This window comes from Sinocyclocheilus anshuiensis, unplaced genomic scaffold (assembly GCF_001515605.1).
Source record: "Sinocyclocheilus anshuiensis isolate Anshui unplaced genomic scaffold, SAMN03320099.WGS_v1.1 scaffold283, whole genome shotgun sequence".
Taxonomy (NCBI): Eukaryota; Metazoa; Chordata; class Actinopteri; order Cypriniformes; family Cyprinidae; genus Sinocyclocheilus; species Sinocyclocheilus anshuiensis.
In genome coordinates this window covers 4,955,489-4,977,417 of record NW_015549605.1, presented here as the reverse complement: position 1 = coordinate 4,977,417, position 21,929 = coordinate 4,955,489, and the positions used below count along the sequence as shown (strand labels likewise).

The 21,929-nt window shown below is 34.3% G+C and overlaps 1 protein-coding gene across 2 annotated transcripts in view; it reads left to right on the top strand.

Annotated features, from left to right (window-relative positions):
• Positions 1 to 20,314, top strand: part of LOC107658950 (FYVE, RhoGEF and PH domain-containing protein 4-like) — a 21,752-nt gene extending 1,438 nt beyond the window's left edge. The window contains exons 1-17 of one of the 2 annotated variants that reach the window (XM_016447684.1): positions 3,620 to 3,661; positions 6,696 to 6,809; positions 8,019 to 8,154; positions 8,384 to 8,639; positions 9,945 to 10,037; positions 11,480 to 11,625; positions 11,703 to 11,859; positions 12,848 to 12,986; positions 13,219 to 13,277; positions 13,618 to 13,764; positions 14,650 to 14,822; positions 14,903 to 14,933; positions 15,689 to 15,772; positions 15,881 to 16,006; positions 16,129 to 16,278; positions 17,657 to 17,800; positions 19,574 to 19,834. In XM_016447684.1, the coding sequence (XP_016303170.1) occupies positions 6,794 to 6,809; positions 8,019 to 8,154; positions 8,384 to 8,639; positions 9,945 to 10,037; positions 11,480 to 11,625; positions 11,703 to 11,859; positions 12,848 to 12,986; positions 13,219 to 13,277; positions 13,618 to 13,764; positions 14,650 to 14,822; positions 14,903 to 14,933; positions 15,689 to 15,772; positions 15,881 to 16,006; positions 16,129 to 16,278; positions 17,657 to 17,800; positions 19,574 to 19,834 (2,118 nt within the window). In that variant the 5' untranslated portion in view covers positions 3,620 to 3,661; positions 6,696 to 6,793. Of the gene's footprint in view, positions 1 to 3,619; positions 3,662 to 6,695; positions 6,810 to 8,018; positions 8,155 to 8,383; positions 8,640 to 9,944; positions 10,038 to 11,479; positions 11,626 to 11,702; positions 11,860 to 12,847; positions 12,987 to 13,218; positions 13,278 to 13,617; positions 13,765 to 14,649; positions 14,823 to 14,902; positions 14,934 to 15,688; positions 15,773 to 15,880; positions 16,007 to 16,128; positions 16,279 to 17,656; positions 17,801 to 19,573 lie in introns of those variants that run through there. The other variant, XM_016447683.1, reaches the window with a different exon arrangement.
• Positions 20,315 to 21,929: the final 1,615 nt, after the last annotated feature.

The following is a 21,929-nucleotide window of genomic DNA, read 5'->3' as shown; positions in this document are numbered from 1 at the left end:
CTCAAAAACGGCCAAATATATGTTGTAAGATCTCCTCTTAATTTTAGGGAGGAATCATATTGTGCACTCATTCATTAATCTGATGCTTAAATGAAAAGATATTCAGAGGGGCATAACATCAGGTGAGTACTGATGGGAAGTCTGATTCAATTAAATTCATTCATCAAGCATCAAATTCTCCTCAGCTGTTCACTAAACCTACCATTAAATTTCATATTTGAAATCACTAATGACATCTGATGACAACTGTCTCATAAATGTTGCTTCTTATGCTCAAATACACGTTTAACGTTTATTTTTCAGTCTAGATCAGCCTAAGAGCAACTTTTTTTTTTTTGCAAACAATTCACATTAATGATTCAAAAAAGAAATACATTTTTTGTTATTAATTACTCTTAGTGATTTAATTAAATGTTCTACTTCACATAAGAAATCTATAAAAGTAGGTATTTTCTTAAGAAACCTTTGTCTGTTAAAATAGAATTTGCCACAAGGATAAGAAAGTTAACAGTAGATTCTAAAGATTTGTTTTGGTTTTCAAAAAAGCTAAGCCTTAGAGCAACTTGAATTTGTAACGGCCGCTGCAGTGACGCGATGACTTTACCAATCAGTGATTGGCTGTTTATTTGAGAAGGCGGGAGACATATCAGTGGGCGGGACTTATTCATAAGCAATATGAATGCACCCTTTTTTTTTTACTTAGGCTATACAAAACATATATATATATATATATATTATATATATATTCAGGTTTTTACTAAAGGTTTTGAGTCAAAAAGTCCAATTACACAAATGCGTTTTCCTCTAGCAGTTGTTTTGCAAACATCTAATTGAAAACTTCAGTCACCTATATGATCAAGGTAGATTTTAGGTTTATCTGCGTTCACAGGACAGGGTATGGACCCTTTTCACAAGACTGTGATGACGCGTTTAACGGTCATCAGCATCGTAAATCCTCGAAAGTTTTTCATATTTGTATTTTTATTTTTTTTATCTACATTTATAACACTATTCTTCGTATTATATCACCTTTGCGTCTAATAAAAAAAAAAAAAACAGTTAACGTTAACGCTAATGCGAGGGTGTTTCTAATGCAGCGTCTATGGGAGGGACGGTACATTTGACAAAGTTCTCTTCTGACTGCCGTTATCAGTCTCTCAATTTTTTTCCTTTTATTGAAAGTAATAAACACTATCGTGGAGTTTTTCTTTTGCTATTTGAGCAACTGGGAATGCAAAAAATATATTTGTGGTACTCTCCCATTCACTGCTCTTCAAGTTAACCCAACTATGACGACTTCCGCTGCTGAGAAACCCGGAAATGTGAAAAAGGTCCATGAAGACGACTCAGAAATCATCGTGATTAAATGTCAGTTTCCCGTGTTTGTTATTTTTTCTGTAATTTTGCATCAGCGAATCTGTTTATCTGCAAAGCATTTAGCTATTTTTTTTTTTAATTTCTATTGTGTTATATAAATGAGGAAAATATGTTGTATTATTTTTATATTTGTATATATTGTATACATAAATACAGATGTTTATAATTTATATTTTATGTATGTAATGCAGGGATATTATAGTAAACTAAAACTAAAACCCGTTTTTGTTACCTGAAGTACATATTAAATATAGCATATAATATAATATAAATAAACTTATTTGATTTCAGTTAGTTGCCAAGAAAACGTTTATCATTTTCATTTAGTTTAACTTGTAAAATAAATAAAACTGAAAAAAAAAAAAAAAAAAACTGTACAGACATAAAAAGCTAATAAAAATGCCTAATTTGTAAGTCGCTGTGGCTAAAAACGTCTGCTAAATGACTAAATGTAAATGACAAAAACACAACATTTCGAAAACAAACAAAATTTTAAATGGAAATGGAAAATATAGGCTAATAAAAATAATTCATAAATAATAACTTTAAAGGGGTCATATGATGCGATTAAAATTTTTCCTTTCTCTTTGAAGTGTTACAAGCTCTTGGTGCATAAAGAAGATCTGTAAAGTTCAAAGGCTAAAGTCTCAAATCCAAAGAGCTATTCTTTATAAAAGTTAAGAGTCAGCCACACCTACCTAAAACAGCTCGTTCTAACACGCCCCCACATGTCTACATCACTGTGTGGGAAGATTTGCATAACGCCGCCCAAATGTTCACGCAAAGAAAGAAGGCGTAACTTTGATTCTCGCTGTAGTTTTGTTGACGCTGCAGCCATGTCGTGAAGGCGCCGTGTTTTTCGTTGTGAAAGCGAAACTACTTTGTTTGGTCTTCCAAAAGAGGACGATATCCGCTTCGTCATGCCTGGAGCTGATCCGTGCTGGTCACTGAGGAAATACATCAACTTTCACTGTGGACGAAGTGGAATCCAGCCTGGGGTCCGTCACATGTGGTAATGCCGGCAGTTCTGACTCACGTGAGTACGTTTTCATTTAAAGGATTTGCCACTGACGATTCAAACGTGAGTTTTGAGCAGTGTAGAGTAGCGTTTGTAGTTTGTCATTTCTCTGATCACAAATGCAGACAGAGTTTTATGTTTACGCGGCACGATGCAATGCAATGCAACGCGTAAAAAGACAGTATAAGTCATTATAATCAGTAATTATGTCCCCACTGGATGCAACAAATGCCTAATTTATAATGGGTTTTAATGTTTTTGTCTCGTCGCTCCGGCCGGGACACGGCATCACAGTATGTGAGGGGCGTAACATTTCCGTCACACGCTTGAGGAATTCGGCCAATCACAACGCACTGGATAGCTGGCCAATCACAGCACACCTCGCTTTTCAGAACGATGAGCTTTGTAAAAATCGACACGTTTCAGAAAGGTGGGGCATAGAGGAGAAACAATAATGTACAGTATGTGGAAAATAATTTTTAACCTTAAACCGCATAAACACATTTCATTACACCAAATACACAAAATAATGTTCTTTTTAGCAACATCATATGACCCCTTTAATAGTATCGCAATGATACTGTAAAATAGGACTGATGTAATGTTGTACACACATCTTATCTATCTGACTGTCTTTTTATTAATTTACTTACTTGCCATGTTTAGATGTCGTGATCCAGCAATGAAGGACCGTAAAGCTCATGGAAGTTCATTGGTAAACTTGTGTCATAAAAATCCAGGGTAAAGGCACCATAGGCCTATATTACTGGTTTATTTGGTTTCTGCAAAACTTTCTGCCAGCAGAGGACAGTATAAATACTTACACAAACACACTGTATATTGGACTTCTCCTCAATCAAAACAACAGCTCATGTAGTCCTGAGACTTGCTTTATGATTTGACACATTATCTCATAAAACAACACGTGGTTTCAAAAGATAATTAAAAGGGTAGTTCATATACAGTAGAATCTCAAATGACATCAATATATGAGGAACTAACTCATTCGCTCTAATCTTCACTAATGATATTTGATCTAATGAGGAGTAAAACAGGTGTGTGGGGAATCACAATGTTTATTTTCCAGTTGAAACAAGTTAGTGAACTTAATCAAACTAACTGGATGAGGCTTGACAGACTCAGTTTCTTGCACAATAAATGTGACACATGCATTCATGCAGAAAAAAGGGAAATGTAGTGATCGGAAGCGTCATGTGCTCTGTCAACTTACATGATTTAGGAGAACAGTGTATGACCGGAGATCAGGTCAGTGTGTGTGCTTTTCTTTATTTGTTCTTCATATGTCATGTTTACATTTAGCATTTTATGAATTTCATCTGCGAAACATATATATATATTCTTTGCAGATGAAATTCATAAACTGAAATTTATATAATAATTTTTATTTTATTTTATATGTTTGTTTATTTATTTATTAAACATATAATTAATATTATATTTTTAAATATAGGGATAGGGTTATATCAAATATAAACCTATATATACAAAAAATATTAATTAATTTATAATTAATTAATTAATTAAAAAGTATAATTAAATAATTTTATTTATATTTTTTATGTATATAGGGTTAGGGCTACATTTTATTTTTATAGAATTTTTATATTTATTTAATTTTATTTATTTTAAAAATAATTTATATTTAATTTTTATTTTTTATATATAGGGTTTTGGTCATATTATATATATCATTTTATATATTTTTTTCTTATCTTATTTTTATATAGGGTTATATTTTATATTTACAGAATTTTTATATCTTATTTATTTTTTTTATATTTATATATTTATTTATATAATTGTTTAATTTTAATTTTTTATGTATATGTATATAGGGTTAGGGTTGTATATTTTTTTATTTAGATAATATTTATATCTTAATTTTTGTTTTTTTGTTTATTTACTCTTTTAAAATATGACATTTGGTGTGTAATTTAAAAATCTTAGTCATGAAAATGATATTAATTTACTGGTTTTGCTCATCTCTAAAATATTTGATCGCTGAAAAAGTGAAATCTCTATGAAGTGATTTTTGTGCAAACTGAAAGCGTTTTTTAGGTTTTCTCTTTATGTTCTCATGACACTGAGAGCTTGTGGATGCAGCACTTCTTCTTACGAGGGTCTGTCGTTGAAAGCGTCAGAGTGAGAGAGTCTTTGACATGAACTCATGAGCGTGAGGAACTGAGAAAGCAGACTGAGGAAGCACAGGCCTCCACAAACTCACATTTCTTGAGAGATTGTCAACCAACAGTCAAACATGCTGCCTTTATTTCAGCATAATTCGTCTTTTATTTATTAAGAGAAAAAAGGAATACAATGGCAAAGATAAAACATCAAATAAACATTTTTAAAGTTAGGAGAAAATATGAGAAGCTGTCAAAGTTTAGGCTATTAAAAAGTCTTTTAACTTTTCTATGATTATTTTCCCAAAAAACACAGCTCATTTAATGCACGCTGATCTTATAGCGGGGCATGTTGTCACACAGTATCTGGATTCATTGCTGTTATTGTTGACTGAACTATTATAATAATTGAATAAAAGTAAAAAAATAATACATAAATATTAGATGGAAAAACGTCAACTTAAACTGACATAAAAATAATTTAAAGCTAAATAGAAATATATATATATATATACATATACATATACATATACACACATATATATATATATATACATAAACGAAAAACAACAACAAAAACCCTAGTAAAAATGTCCAACAGCAAATGAAAATATAAAAATGAAAGGTAATTAAAAATATGATCTTGGATTCTGCTGTTTATTGCAGGAAAAAAAAAAAAAACATCATAAGTGACAATAACAGATAGAACCAAAGCACATCTATACGTACAGTACAATCAAACAATTTAAAAGAAAATATAAAAAAATAAATATTTGATTTTTTGTAAAAACCACGTAATTTTTAATTAACCTGATTAAAAACATGTTCAAGGGCACAAACAATAAATTTTCAAAGCTAAATAGAAATATATATATATATATACATATACATATACATATACACACATATATATATATATATACATAAACGAAAAACAACAACAAAAACCCTAGTAAAAATGTCCAACAGCAAATGAAAATATAAAAATGAAAGGTAATTAAAAATATGATCTTGGATTCTGCTGTTTATTGCAGTGTTGTTAACTAAAACTATTAAAAAAACGTATTTCTACAAAAAAAAAACAGAAATATACTGAAATAAAAATAAAATAGAAATATCTTTTGTACTTTTTGTAACAATAAATCAAAGATTTGGCTAACAAATATTTAAAAACTAATAAAAATGTACAAAGCACAGAAAATAATTAAATTAAAACTTAAACTTTCACTGAAAGTGAAAGCTGAAAATATAAAAATAAAAGCTACAGTGTAATGCAAAATATGATCTTATAGCAGGGCATGTTGTCACACCGTATGTGGATTCTGCTGTTTATTGCGGTGTTGTTACTGGTAACTAAAACTATGAAAAAATTATTTTAGATAATTAAAATAAAATATTAATATAAATATTACATGGAAAAAAACTTGAACTGAATAAAAAAAAAAGCTGAACAGGAATATTAAAATAAAGAATAACCAATAAAAATGACAAAAAGCACATAACAAAATTAAATTAGAAGTCATATTTCATAAACTATATGTATTTCATTGTATTTGATGCTATATGTAAACAGTAAAACAAAACTTTTTGTGACCCAATAAATCTATGATTTGGCTGATAAATATCGTAACAAATATAACACGATTGCGACAACCTGCCCCTACCCAAAATGCAACCAAATCCTCATTTAATGAGTTTTAAAGGAAACTCAACTGTTTAACTCTAGGGGAGTTGGAAAATGAGCCTATTTTCAAAAATTGTGGAGTGTTCCTTTAAGTTAGATATATACCAGCATACCACCACAAAAAAAACTGCAGCAGTGTGTTTTATAAATCTATAATCACACAATGGTGTTCAAGAGGATGTGTGTTCAAGTGCACAATAGAGGAAGCAGCAATTTTCACTAAATACATCCTTCAGATGGTGCTTTCAGTTTAAATTCTCATTCAAATGAGTGAATGGTGATTTTTACAGTTTTAAAAGAAGTTCAAAATTGAAAAAACATAATCCACACGTTTCCCTGCATAAAATGAAACCTAACAGTCTGTGCTGGCTTAAAATGTGCTCAAAAACATCCCGCATCACTTGGTCAATTTAATTGGTTTGCCTGGCTTTGCAGAAGTCACGTGTGTGTGTGTGTGTGTGTGTGTGGACAGGAGATGTTGGATGCGGTGGCCAGTGTGACGTTACAGACGAGAGTTTGCTGAATAGCAGGAGCTCAGTGTTGAGAAGGTCAGCGGTCTACACCGTCTCAATGCCTCCTCCGCCAGGTACAGAAATATTGGAATAATGGCAGAGAGTTCAGCACTCGCATTTACTCATTACACTGTATAAGACTCCTTTTAATAACTGAAATTCAGAGGTCTTCTGAAATATGAAGTAGTGCGGTTTGACTGTAAAGCAGCTGTAGGAGCACAGGAAGTGATGCTGGAGATAACGTAGGTTGTTGAGCTCGGCACTGTGGGCTTTACTCACAAACTCAACCTCCTGTAAAAAAAAATACTAGTATTCATGCATGTAGTTATAAGTGAAATGGCAAATACTTACAGCAGAGGGACATGCTTTACTGTACATTTAGAACTGTTTTCCCTCATTTATTCTTGTTAATATAATCAATATGGTTTTATTAGCTCATTTTTTTTATTGGGAGACAACATGGAAGATTTGTACTTTTAAGACTTAGAAATGAAAATGAAAAATGCTTTTAAGACTTAGAAAATAAAAAAATGCTCTGAAAGTTGATTAAAATGTATGTATAAGAGGTTTTATGTAGGTTTCTCACCATATATCCTTAGATCTTAAATTTGAGAAAGAAAGAAACAATTTTTTTTTTATTATTTATATAAAATTATTTAATTTTGAATGATAATCTTTTTAAATTATTAAACAATTAAATTATTCGAATGCTTGATTATAAAATGATGTTTATTAAAATTATTAAATTATTTAAATGATTAAATATTTAAAATTATTCAAATGAATTATTTCTTAACTTTGCCACGTACGTAAATGGTAAACAATCAGATACACAATTTCCTTTTGTAAGACAATAAAATGAGTGAAAATTCATTTTATTTTATGTTATAATATTTTATTTTTACATTGTTATAAAAAGTATTATTACAAATAATACATTGTTTAAATGATTACTTATAAAATAATTTTAATAATTAAAATGATTGATTATTTATTTTACAATTATTTAACTTATTAATTTAAAATATTTCGTGTGGGTTTGATTACAATGAACCATATTTGAGTTTGATTATTGCAAAAAGTGTCATTAAAAATCAAAAATACATTATTTAAATGATTACTTTTAAAATGATTGAATCGTTAATTTTAAAATGAGAAATATCACATGTGGGTTTGATTACACTGACCTCTGATGTTTGTTTTGGAAAAAATACTTCCTAGTCACAGATGATCACAAAAAACCTGTTATGAAGCGTCTTTCATGTCTTTATTTTCCGCTATAGTTCTTCCGAAACCAAAATTCCAGTGTCCAGTGAAGATTTCAGCTGGAAACATCATGGACGAGGAGGAGACGATGACAAACATAACCCGAGGAAGAACGACAGTGATCTCAAAATACCACAGAAACATTGACAAGAGGTGTGTTTTTGAGTGAAAATTGTTTCTGTCAGTCCTACACCAAATGTTGTGGTGTTTAAGATGATGAGAGACATTGTTGAGTAGTATCTTACGTTCACACTTCATAAATAGGACAGTGAGGGGAAATTCACCCCCTCATTTCTCTCTGTAACCCTCTGCTCTGCCTTTGAGACTTTCACTTCCTGTCGATCTAGACACGCTATTTGTCACCTAATACTCTCTCTTCCAGCATCGCCAAAGCTTCATCAGTCTGCACTCAGTCGTCCTCGCAGGACTCCGGCTGGCACGTCTGGTCTGGCTGGTGGTCAGAAGAGGTCAAAGGTCACGCTGGGTTTGGAGAGCAAGAGACGGACGCTGAACATCTCCCGGCTCCCTCAGAGAGCAGCAGCAGGAGTGACAGAGCTCTACAGGACCACGAGGACGAGACTCAGGAGAACGTCCTAAATGAAGAGACGCAGAACATGGAGAAAGATGAAGACAAACAAGTGAGATGTCACCAGCATCACTATGACTAGTACTTATACTTTGTATTAGTGTTATGAATAACGGCCGAAGCCTAAGTATTAAACACTGGCACGACTTATGGTACAAACGTGAATGGTAAGCGATTAGATCTGCAATTTTTCGACTGTATATAATAATATGAGTGAAAATGTATAATATAGATCATATAAATAGCATTCGTCTTAATTATTCCAAAATGCGTTTAGTAAAAAAGTTAATATATTGTTTAAAGAATTACTTTTAAAATTATTATAGTTATTAAATTGTTATTATAGTTAAAACAAATTTACATGGTTTGTTTTAACATTATTAAATTATTTGTTTTAAAATGACTGAAAATGCATACATTATTTGAATTATTAAACATTTACCTGTGAGATGTAAATTCATAAATTATTTTATTAAACGTGTTATCTGTGAGATGATAAAATGGGTGAAAATGTATATTTATTATTATTGTTTTTAAAGAATATAAATTATATTTGTCTTAATTATTGTAAAAATTTATTATTTTTATTATTTAAATAACACAATTCGCATTGTATTATTTATTGTAACAAGTATTACTTAAAAATGTATCCATTATTTAATTGATTACTTTTGAAATGATTGAAATTATTACTTTAAAAAATATAATGAACCATATCAACCAAAATATGTCAACCCTATTGGAAAAGGGCATCTCAGGAACCGCACGCCAGTGGTTTGAGTCTTACCTCTCAGATAGGTCCTTCAAGGTATCTTGGAGAGGTGAGGTGTCCAGGTCGCAACATCTAGCTACTGGGGTGCCTCAGGGCTCAGTTCTTGGACCACTTCTCTTCTCTGTCTACATGGCATCAATAGGTTCTGTCATTCAGAAACAAGGGAAAAAGGGATGCTAGCTGTATCTAGAGACCAAAATATCACAGAGATTTGGGATGCGGACTCTTTTGACTAAAAACAGTATCTTGGGAAGCGCAAAACGGCATCCTGACAGCCAGCTACATTACTCTAGCATCATGGCATCAAGTCGTTTTCTTTGAGAAATGTGAAAATCTTGTTAAATACTAGCAAAAATGTTCATTATATTGCACATCATAATGTTAGACTAAAGCAGTCTTTGTGTGACTGGTATCAGATATTTTTATCGACCACATGAGCCTGTTTTTTCCACTCAGACAGTGTAGTTTTACTCTGAATGTTAGTGGCTTTCCAGCAGCAGACATTACCTAAGTTACATTACCACAGAGATGTGTCATGCTTTCAGATTTAATAACTGAGAGGAAATAACAGGCTGTTTTCAACAGGAGCAGATCAAAGAGCTCAAGCTCTATAAGATAGCCAGTGAGCTCCTGCAGACGGAGAGAGCGTACGTGACCCGGCTGCATTTGCTGGACCAGGTCAGTCCACGCTCTTCACTCACTTTTACATTCTTAGAAATAAAGCTGCTTTATTGGCATCCATGCTTCCATGAAGAATCTTTAACATCCATGGAACCTTTGTAAATTATTTTAAATGATTGCATTATTTAAATATTAATGCATTATTGCATAATGCATATAAATATTTAATTGGTTAAATTATTAATTTAAAAATGACCATTTATGGTTCCATGAAGAACTTTAAACTTTAACATCCATGGAACGTTTTTAAAGTTATTAAAATTATTTAATTAGTATTTTTAAAATGATTAATTTGACAATTAATCAAACAATTTATTATTACTTAAATTATTCATTTAAAAAATATATCATCTATGGTTCCATGAAAAACCTTTAACATCCATTGAACCTTTTTTAAAGGTATTAAAATGTAATTATTTAAATTATTAATGATTAAATTACCTAAATTATTAAATGTAACATTAGTATTTAAATTATTTTTTTAAATCATTAATAAATGTTTACTTGTTTAAGTTATTCATTTTAAATTAATTTTAAAATCATGATCATGATTTAAAAATTGAACTTAAAAAAATATTACATGAATTAAATTATTAATTTTAAATGATTAAATTACTTACATGATTAATTTTAAAATGATCATGTATGGCTCCATGAACAATATTTTAAAAATATTTACTTGTTTAAATTATTAATTTTAAAATGATTAAATTAATTTAAATATTAAATTTAAACGTAATTTAAATAAATTATAAATTTTTTGAATTAAATAAAAAATAGAACCTTTGTATTGCATACAAGTTCTTTATAAGGGAAAAAGGTTTTTTTAGATTAATAATATGTGACCCTGGACCACAAAACCAGTCATAAGGGTCAATTTTTCGAAATTGAGATTTATACATCATCTGAAAGCTGAATAAATAATCTTTCCATTGATGTATGGTTTGTTAGGATAGGACAATATTTGGTCGAGATGCAACTATTTGAAAATGTGGAATCTGAGGGTGCAAAAAAATCAAAATATTGAGAAAATCACCTTTAAAGTTGTCCAAATTAAGTTCTTAGCCATGCATATTACTAATCAAAAATTAAGTTTTAATATATTTACAGTAGGAAATTTACAAAATATCTGCATGGAACATGATCTTTACTTAATATCCTAATGATTTTTGACATAAAAGAAAAATCAATAATTTTGACCCATACAATGTATTTTTGGCTATTGCTACAAATATACCCCAGCGACTTAAGACTGGTTTTGTGCTCCAGGGTCACATATGTTCTTCACACTAATAAAAATGGTTCTTTTAAGAAATTATTGCTGAAAGCCTCTTTGGAGAACCAAAAATGGTTCTTCTATAGCATTGCTACAAAAAGCCGTTTAGAAACCCTTTTATTTGTAAGAGTGTGCACGTGAAGTGTGTACTGCGTTTCTGCAGGTGTTCTGCGCTAGACTCACAGAGGAGGCTGGGAAGGGAATGTTTCCTGTGGAGGTGGTGAAGGGCATCTTCTCCAATGTGGGATCCATCTACACCTTCCACAGCCAGTTCCTCCTGCCGGATCTGGAGACGCGAATGAGCCAGTGGTGAGCGCCGATTCATCTTCACGCTTCTTCTCCGCTTTCACACACACACACCCGCTCACGTCTGCGTCCTCCTGCAGGGCCTCCACGCCCCGCATCGGGGACATCTTAGCACAGCTCGCGCCCTTTCTCAGGATGTACGCCGAGTACGTGAAGAACTTCGACAGCGCCATGGACCTGCTCAAACAGTGGACGGAGCGATCGGCGCAGTTTAACACCATCATTCAGGACATACAGGTGTGTGTGTGTGTGTGTGTGTGTGTGTGTGCTTTTACCTGAAAATAACCCAATAAATAAACTTTTAACAACAAAGTACTCATCACTGCCTAAACTCTTATTCTACCTCCTTTAAAAGCATTTTGGTCTGATTTTCCAGTTAAATAGCTAATATATGAAATAATTTGTTTTCTGATTTTTCCAGTTCAATATATATCAAAATAATATCAAATAATTGGGTGATTTTCCAAAATAGCTGCAAATATATACAAATAATATAAAATATTTTGGTCTGTCTGTCTAGTTAAATGGCTAAAAATATATATAGAATTAATCTAAAATAATTTGGACTGATTTTACAGTTAAATAGCTAAAAATATATACAAATATCTAAATAATTTGGTATGATTTTTCAATTGAATAGCTAAAAATATATATTAAAAAAAATCATTTTAAATAATTTGGTTTGGTTTTCCAGTTAAATAGCTGAAAATATATAAAATAAAATAATATAAAAGTACTCATCACTACCCAAACACTTATTATACCTTTTTTTTTAACCAAAATATTTTTATCCGATTTTCCAATTAAATAACTAAAAATATTGAAAAATTATATGAAATAATTTGGCTGGATTTTCCAGTTAAATAGCTGAAAATATATAAAACTCATACCTAAACTCATATTTTACACACACACACACACACACACACACACACACACACACACACACACACATATAGTGAGCGAGAGAGAAAGATATAGATATAAAAGTATAGATATACATTTATAATATTTCAATTTATCATAATATATTATCATAATATTTCAAATGTTTTTTTTAAGCTTAATAAAAAGTTTTTTTTTCCCCCCAATAATTTTCTGTATGAAAATCCATGAATAGCATGACCTTCAAAAACTAGATTGAATGTTACAATGTGGAGAGACCAATGATTGTTTAATAGTTGGAGAAGATGATAAGGATGAGCTGTTAATTATTTTTGTGTAGAGTCAGGAGGTGTGTGGGAATCTGACTCTGCAGCATCACATGCTGGAGCCGGTGCAGCGGGTCCCTCGCTACGAGATGCTGCTCAAAGACTATCTGAAGAAACTCCCGGAGGACGACCCCGACTGCAGCCAGGCCAAGAGTGAGAGATACACGCATTCGGTTTTGCTTTTCTCACAATTCAAGCAACTAATATGTGCACAAGGACGTTGTTTTTTTATGTTTTAAGCACAGTGAACTTATTTTGCACGGTTCTGTGAGCAACTGAACGTGAACGTTTGAGATCAAATGAAAGTGGTGTTTAGTTCCCAACTGCTTTCAGTTCCATAACTGGACAAGTCAGCTGAGATATCACTTCTCCTTCTCCTTTCCAGAGTCTCTGAACATCATCTCAATGGCTGCCACACACTCCAACATGGCCATCCGCAAGATGGTGAGAGACACTTTCACTTAACCTGCTAGATTAGTCAGACCAAGATGGCCTGTTTCCTGACTCCCTTTATGATTTTCATATGCGATTGTGGTCATAAATGTGATTCGATTGCCAACTATTTTTACATACATTTTTAAGAGTCAGTGCTGAATCCATTTGAAAGTTTTTATCTTTATATAGGTTTTAAAATTGCTTTTGTATAGTATTTCAACTTGAAAATGCATTGCATTGCATTGAACTAACAACCAACCAACAATCTGACCCTACAAGTCATTAGTGTTTTGCTCTCTATAAATTCTTCACTGGTTTTATATGCAGAAGTTCTCTACATGTGTTTCAGGAGAACCTGAAGAAGCTCATGGAGATCTATGAGATGCTGGGAGGTGAGGAGGACATCGTTAACCCATCCAACGAGCTCATTAAAGAAGGACAAATCCTAAAGCTGGCCGCCAGAAACACCTCGTCCATGGAGAGATACCTTTTCCTGGTTAGATGCTTCTTACTCCGTATTTTTGGCTTGTTTTCCATCTAAACATTCTTAAATCAAAATACATTTACTTGCAGCAAAGGCACTTAATTTAGATGTTTTTTTATTTTTCAGAAACAAGATTTGTCATTTTGTTTCTCAAGTAAATGTATCTTGATTTAAAGGCACAATATGTAAGATTTTTTTATTAAAATATCCAAAAACCACTAGAACAGTGTTATATATTTTGCTGACTTGTGTACTTACATTATCCCAAATATTTCGAAGAATGTTTAAATCCAGAGAAATAAGCAGTTTTAACTAGTGACACGGAGCGTGTCCATAGTGTCATTGTGTCGCCTGCCAATGACGTCATAACCCTTCGAAACACCAAAGAAGCTTTAATATGTTGTGCGTTTTATTAGATCGGTGACGACCGCACAGAGTAGCATTATAACAGAACTTTCAAATGTATCTAGTATGATAAAACAGCGCTGCTTTACCCCACATACTCACGACCGGAAGGAGTGGAAGCAGTCGACTGTGGCATAATAAAAGCTCCGCTGCTTTCGAGCCGTGTGTCACGCTCGTTCAGCGCCTCGTTTCGCTTCGACGGCTTTCAGCCTCACCCTGCTTCATTCTACTACGTTAATAAATCATTAGCTCATCCATGAATATGATTTCTGCCCGAGTCCCGTCGAATTGCATCGGCTGAAGGGATGAAGACCACAACTCCCATGATTCCACACTCAGTCACGGCATCATCAAACTACGCCATTGTCTATTTGTTTATTTTGAATACGCTCCCTCTAGCGGCGAAAATGACATATTGTGCCTTTAAGAATGTTTAGCTGAAAAACATGACAAAATTATTGAGTTTAAACCACGCCATCCTTCTCTTTTCAGTTTAACAACATGTTGCTGTACTGCGTGCCCAAGTTCAGTCTGGTGGGCCAGCGGTTCACTGTGCGCACGCGGGTAGGCATTGAGGGCATGAAGGTGCTTGAGACCTCTAATGAAGACTATCCTCACACTTTCCAGGTGTCGGGTAAAGAGCGAACGCTGGAGCTGCAGGCCAGGTGAGGGCAGATCCATGCAGATATAGAGAACAGCATGCGTGTTTTAGCTCATAATGACTGTAGCTTTCTGTGGTTCACAGCTCAGAGCAAGACAAAGAGGACTGGATCAAGGTATCAGTGTCATTCAGTTGCTCAAAGCTGCTTTAAATCTGAATTATATGAATGTAAGAATCAGGAAAGACTGTTTTATTTTATTTTTATTTTTTAGAAATTTGTGACTTTCCATCTCACAATTCTGACTTTTTTTCTCATCTCATATTTCTGTTTTTATCTTGTATTTTGAGCTTTTTTAGAACTGTTAGGGGGGAAAAGTCCAGAATTGTGAGGAAATGTCCAAATTGTGAGAGAAAAAGTTGAAATTACCTTTTTTTTTTTGTTAAATGGCAGAAATAAACTTGTGACTTTTTATTTCACAACTCTTAATTGCAATGTATAAACTCGCAATTGTGAGAAAAACGTTTATATATTTAATTCTGAGCTTATATGTCTGTTCAGACTTTTATTCTTAGAATTGCAAGGAAAATATAAACTAAATAAAGATATAAACTGAATAAAGATAACTAAATAAAGATATAGCTAAACTAAATAAAGATATAAACTAGATAAAAAACAAACTATATAAAGATATAAACTCCGAACTAAATGAACTTTTTTTAGTTGCTAGTTTATATCAATCAGAATTGTGAGACATAAACTCAGAATTAAATATCTAAACGTCTTTCTCACAATTGCGAGTTTATATCCTGCAATCAAGAGTTGCAAGGGAAAAAAAGTCAGAATTGTGAGATTAAAAAGTTGCAATTACTATTTGATTTTCTTTTTTTATTCCATGGCTTAAGTTTCAATGTAGGCTGTTTGCTTTCTAGGCGTTCCAGGAGACCATTGAAATCTTTCAGCAGAAGAACGAAACATTCAAATCAGCCTCTAAAGAAGTGGCGGATGAGGTTTCTGTAAGTAGAAAGAGCAGACTGGTCATGCATAAAGACGACTGTGGTGGGGGTCGAGGGGGAAATCTTCATTTAAGACACTTTCCTTATCTGTGCTCATGTGTTTTTCAGAAAGAGGAGCTGGGGAAGAGAGCCCCGCGCTGGATTCGGGACAATGAGGTAACCATGTGCATGAAGTGCAAGGAACCCTTCAACCCTCTGACCCGCAGGAGACACCACTGCAGGGCTTGTGGATACGTGAGTTTGAATGTATACGTTTATCTGGAAATCTGAACGAGCACTTTCTGTGGAACTCAAAACTCAGATCGTTTCATTGTGCTCCAAAGATGATGATTGTAATGTTTTGAAATGTGTCTTAGGTTGTGTGTTATAAATGTTCGGACTACAAGGCATCGCTGAGGTACGACGGCAACAAATTAAACAAAGTGTGTAAAGACTGTTACTTCATTCTGACCGGACGAGCGGATGCTGAGGAACCAGTCAGCGGGAAGAAAAGAGGAATTCTTGAGGTTTTGGGTTTTTTTTCTGTCTGCATGAACCATTTTTGAAATAATCTTGATTTCAGAGGTGTAATGAGTACCTGAAAACCATATTTTAGTAAAATTAGAGATACCTTACAGTAAAAAATTACTCCACTACAAGGTACAAGCCACCAATTCCAAAACAACTTGAGTAAAAGTCTTAGAGTATCTGATTTTAACAGTACTTAAGTATTTTACTTATACTAAATATAGTCTCAAAGATGCACTAGTCAAAGAGACAAGCCAGTGAAAAACTGTAATGTTGTGGAGAAGCTGGGGAAAACGGGCAGAGGCAAGGATCTATGTGCAGGTGTTTAATGGAAAAACTAGAACAAACAATAAAACAAAAACCAAAGGGAGCATAGAACAGAATGATGGGCAAACAGACAGCCATTACATTCAACAGCTCACAAGGAACTAAAGAAAGACTAGGGCTGTATATACATAGGAGCTAACAAGCTTAACAAATCAACAAGACACACCTGGGGGCTGTTTCATAAAACAAGTTTACCAAACAAGCCAGGCTTATTTCAGTTAGTCTGACTTATTTTGAACCAAATAATCTGACAATAAGTCAGACTAACTGAAATAAACCTGGTTTATTTGGTAAACTTGTTTTATGAAGCAGGCCCCTGGGGAGACTAATCAAGGGGAACCAATGACCAAACTGGCTACAAACACTATGGGAGACAGGAAGTGACATAAAAGTCCAAGAGAAGGCACAGAGAACATGTAATAAAAATAAGAAAGAGTTGATTTATGAAGAGAGCATTCACGTTTATTTTCTAAAACCAAAATAAAACTAAGCACCTTCAAATAAATAAATCCTATACCCTTCAAAAAGGTCTCTTCAGTATAATGGATAAATAAAATAATGTTAAGTACAATTAAAAAGTCGAAGCCTTCTTGCACTGGATGTGCTGGTTTGGGCCTCATTGCCAGCTGCAGTCATGTTCTCATCTCATTTATAAAACACCTGTAAATCACAACTACTTGCTAAGGAACTCATATTCACATAAAGTAGCCTTGTTGACAAGTTTGGGTGAGTAAGGGCAAAACGCACAAGATATAGTACTTTCAGTGCGCTGCAGTTGGTGATATCACTTCTTTTGTAGCAGAAAAAAACGGCTGCAGAAAAAGATAGGTGCCATGCAAAATGTAATGTGTAATTGCGACACTCGTGGAGTAAAGAGCACAGTGCTTATTCAAAAATGTAGTGAAGTAGAGAGTAAAACTTGCTAATATCTTTGATGCTATCTTTGTAAAACTACAGAGTATCCAAGAAGATACTCAAGTACTGTAATTAATTACATTTACTCAAATACTTTACACCTCTGCTTGATTTTCTCCTCTTGACCTTTACCAGATTGAAGCAGCTCAGGTCTCAGGAAACAGTTTCCTTTGTGGCTTCCTGCAGTACAGTACAGACCGAACTAAACCGTGTCAGAGGGTCTGGTGTGTGATTCCGCAGCACGATGCACTTGTTCTTTACCTGTATGGCGCTCCACAGGTGAGAGATGCAGTGTAGTCGAGCTCACATTAATTAGCCTTCAATGTTGCGATATAGACCAAATGCAAATGACTACAAAGAAATAAATTCTTCTAAAAAACACATTTTGTGTAGCTTGCTTCATATTATGTTAGCTTGACAAAGCAATGCCCTAGCAAACACTCAGATCACCTTAGAAATCACTTAACAACATCCTAGCTACCATCTGAAACATTAGCAGTCATTTAGAACACCATAGCAACACCCTAGCGTTTAATAACTTATCTACTTTTAAATATTAAAGGGGTAGTTTACCCAAAAATTTAAATTACCCCATGATTTACTCAACCTCAAGGCATCCTAGGTGTATATGACTTTCTTCTTTCAGACGAATACAATCGGAGTTATATTAAAAAATGTCCTGGCTCTTCCAGGCTTTTATAATGGCAGTGAATGGGGTGTTGAGATTTTGAAGCCCAAAAAAGTGCATCCATCCATCATAAAAATTACTCCACAAGGTTCCGGGGGGTTAATAAAGGCCTTCTGAAGCGAATCTATGCGTTTGCGTAAGAAAAATATCCATATTTAAGACTTTAGATACCATAATTTCTAGCTTCCGCTAACTGTCATACACGCGTTCATGAATGAGTGGTGTTCCTGTGGATGCTGTAGGACGTAGGCGTAGCGTAAGCTCCGGTGAGGAGTGACGCAGAAGTGCAGAGGAGAGAGCAAAACAAAACACCAGTCACGAATTATAAGTACAGAATGAGGATTTGTAAAGACAAATGTCTGAGGATTTCAAAATAAGCCAAGAGGAGACTGGTTTTCCTTTGCTGTAAACAAAGCTTGGTTCTCGTGAGACTAGCATATTTTCACCGGAGCATATGCTAAGGCCGCATGTCCACCAAAGCGTTTTTTTGCCAGCTTAAAACACCAGGCGCTCTCCTGAAAACGCCAAGCTGTGAGTGCTTGAGAGCGCAGAGGTTTTCTTTTTCCGTTGAGATGCTGTGGTTGCTATGATACAGAATATCCGCTGAAGTGATGGCAAACGCATAGCGAGTATAATGTTTCTCCAAGCATTATTTTTATAACAATATTATGGTAGTCCTGAAATGCAATCTGTTAAAGACAAAAAATACTCTGAGACGAGCAATATTAACTTCTCCATTGTTGTTCAGTGGTTGTACTTGCAGGGTGGTTGGTATTAGTCCCGCCCCTCCTCCACTCTGATTGGTTGGCTGACTAGAAAGTGACAGTGATGAGCGCAGCGTTTTACCCAAAGTTGAACATTCTTCAACTCTCGGCGCTGAGAAAAAAACGCCAGAATGCTTAGCGGTCAGCGCTCGGCACGCTCCTGGCGTTTTAAAAAACGTGGCGCTCCCATTGAGAACAACTGAAAAATACGCTAGCCACAGGGAAAAACACATTGGTGGACACGCCGCCTAAGTCTACGTCCTACATAATCCACTGGAACACCAGTCTATTGTGAACACACATATGACAGCTAGCAGTGATATTTTTCTTACACATATGCAGAAGGCCTTTATTAACCCCCCGCAGCCGTGTGGAGCACTTTTTATGATGGATGGATGCACTTTTTTGAGCTTCAAAATCTCAACCCCCATTCACTGCCACTATAAAGCTTGGAAGAGCCAGGACATTTTTTAAATAACTCCGACTGTATTTGTCTGAAAGAAGAAAGTCATATACACCTAGTATGGCTTGAGGGTGAGTAAATCATGGGGTCATTTTCAGCCTTGAATGAGTCCGGTTTCTCTGGGATTTTGTTATCAGGATGTCAAAGCCCAGTGTACCATCCCGCTCCTGGGTTACCAGGTTGAAGATGTCCAACAGTCTGTGGATCATCCTCCCACCAGCTTCCGTCTGTGCCAGTCCAAATCTGTTCACTGCTTCACTGCCGACACGGAGGAAGTGAAACTGCGCTGGCTAAAAGTGATACACAAGGCCGTGATCGGGGAGATGCCAGAATGCCAGACGCCAGTCGATGACGACCTTGCCAACGGCTGCCATGAAGGCGTGCCTGATGGTACCTGAAAAGACAAGGCAGTTTTCCAGCTTTTGCACTGTTACGCGTGTAACTCAGCGGAATAGAATGTTGATTAGAATGTGAAACCTTACAGAACAGATTGGATTTGTTTGGGAGTGTATAAATAGATTTTTCATTGCATACTATATGCAGTCAGTTGATTAATATCAGATATTTTAATGTATTATAATGTCGACCTCAGAATCAGACTGGTAAAAACATTTAGTGTGTGATTACGTAAATCATTATATTGTCTTAGTTTACGAAAGTTTGTTAGCAGACCAATCTCAGCAAAGTCCGAATTATGCTTTGTGATTTATTAGCCTTTCTCTTTGTGACATCATGTTTTATGTATATTTTAAATTTGTAATGTTAATATGCTGTTTGTCATTGTCACTGTCCCTAAGATTTATGCATTTTATTGCTTTTTGTATAGTAGGACATTGACATTAAAATTAATTAATAAAGGTTAAGCTCTATTGCCTTAATCCTTAGACCTCTCTGTAGCTACCATCTGAAACCCTAGAGACCAATTTCAACACCTGAGCAACAGCCTAACAACCAATAAGAACACTGTAACAACAACAACCTGGCTACCATCTAAAATCCTTGAAAGCAATTTGAACACCTAAGCAACACCCTAGCAACCAGTCAAAATGTTGTAGAAACAACGTAGGTAACATCTGAAACCCTAGAAACCACTTTGAACATCTAAGCAACAATTCAGCAACCACTCAGAACTTCCGTAGCAACATTTTAACTACCATTTGAAACCCGAGAAACCACCTTAAAGAAAGCAATTAGAACACCTAAGCAACCACTTAGAACACCATAGCAACATCCTAGCTACCATCTGAAATCCTATAAACCAATTTGAATACCAAAGCAAACACCCTAGCAACCACTCAGAAAATCATAGCAACATCCTTGCTACCATCTGAAACTGTAGAAACCATTGTGACCAACTAAGCAACAACCTAGCAACCACTCTGAACACCTTAGCAACCACTTAAAAAATCAATCACTTAGCAACATCTATCTTAAACTCAAGGTGAAATCACCTTCAACACCTTAGCAACCACTCAAGTTTCAGTTTCCACATCAGTAGAACAGACAAAAACACGAAATTACACCATCAAAAACCTAAGAAAAGCCAGAATAACAACATAAATGGTCCTTTTCAACTGAAAAAATATTAGTCTTCATGCCAGGATGACATAAAAATATAAATATACAAAACAGCACACAGAGAAAATGTTAATGTGAATCATGTGTGAATACTGTTTTTGTCAAAATGTAAGTCTTATCAGTCTAAAAGCACTTCACGTTTCTCACGTTATAAACGGAGGCAACGGGAGGAATACGGTTGCTTTCCAAAAGTACTGTCCTGGAGCACATGAAACATTTACATTTAGTCATTTAGCAGACGGTTTTATCCAAAGCGACTATAATTAAATTATATATTTTTAAATAATTAAAATTATAAATATGAGAGGTTATTATCATTGAATTGTTAAATTATTTGACCCTAGTTTCATGTCATCTATCATCCCTAGGCTGTTAATTAGATTTTGATCTAATATTGATACTGAGGTACTAAAGGCTGATATTGTACCAAAGACATTTTTTTAGTATTAGTCCAACCCTAATATTTACATTTACATTTAGTCATTTAGCAGACGCTTTTATCCAAAGCGACTTACAAGGTAGAAGCAATCAGACCAACGAGAGAGCAACAATATACAAGTGCTGTGACAAGTCTCAGTCTAGCACAGTGCACATAGCAAGTTTTTTTTATTTTTATAAATAAATTAGACCAAAACGAATAGAATAGGTAAGAGCTAGTATTAATTGGTCAGGTGATGGCGAAAAAGATGTGTCTTTAGATGTTTTTTGAAAAATGCTCGGATTGAGATAGGAAGGTCGTTCCACCAGCTGGGGACAGTCCAGAAAAAGGTCCGTGAGAGTGATTTTGTGCCTCTTTGGGATGGCACCACGAGGCGTCGTTCACTTGCAGAACGCAAGCTTCTGGAGGGCGCATAAGTCTGAACTAGCAAGTTTAGATAGATAGATAGATAGACAGACAGCCAGACAGGCAGGCAG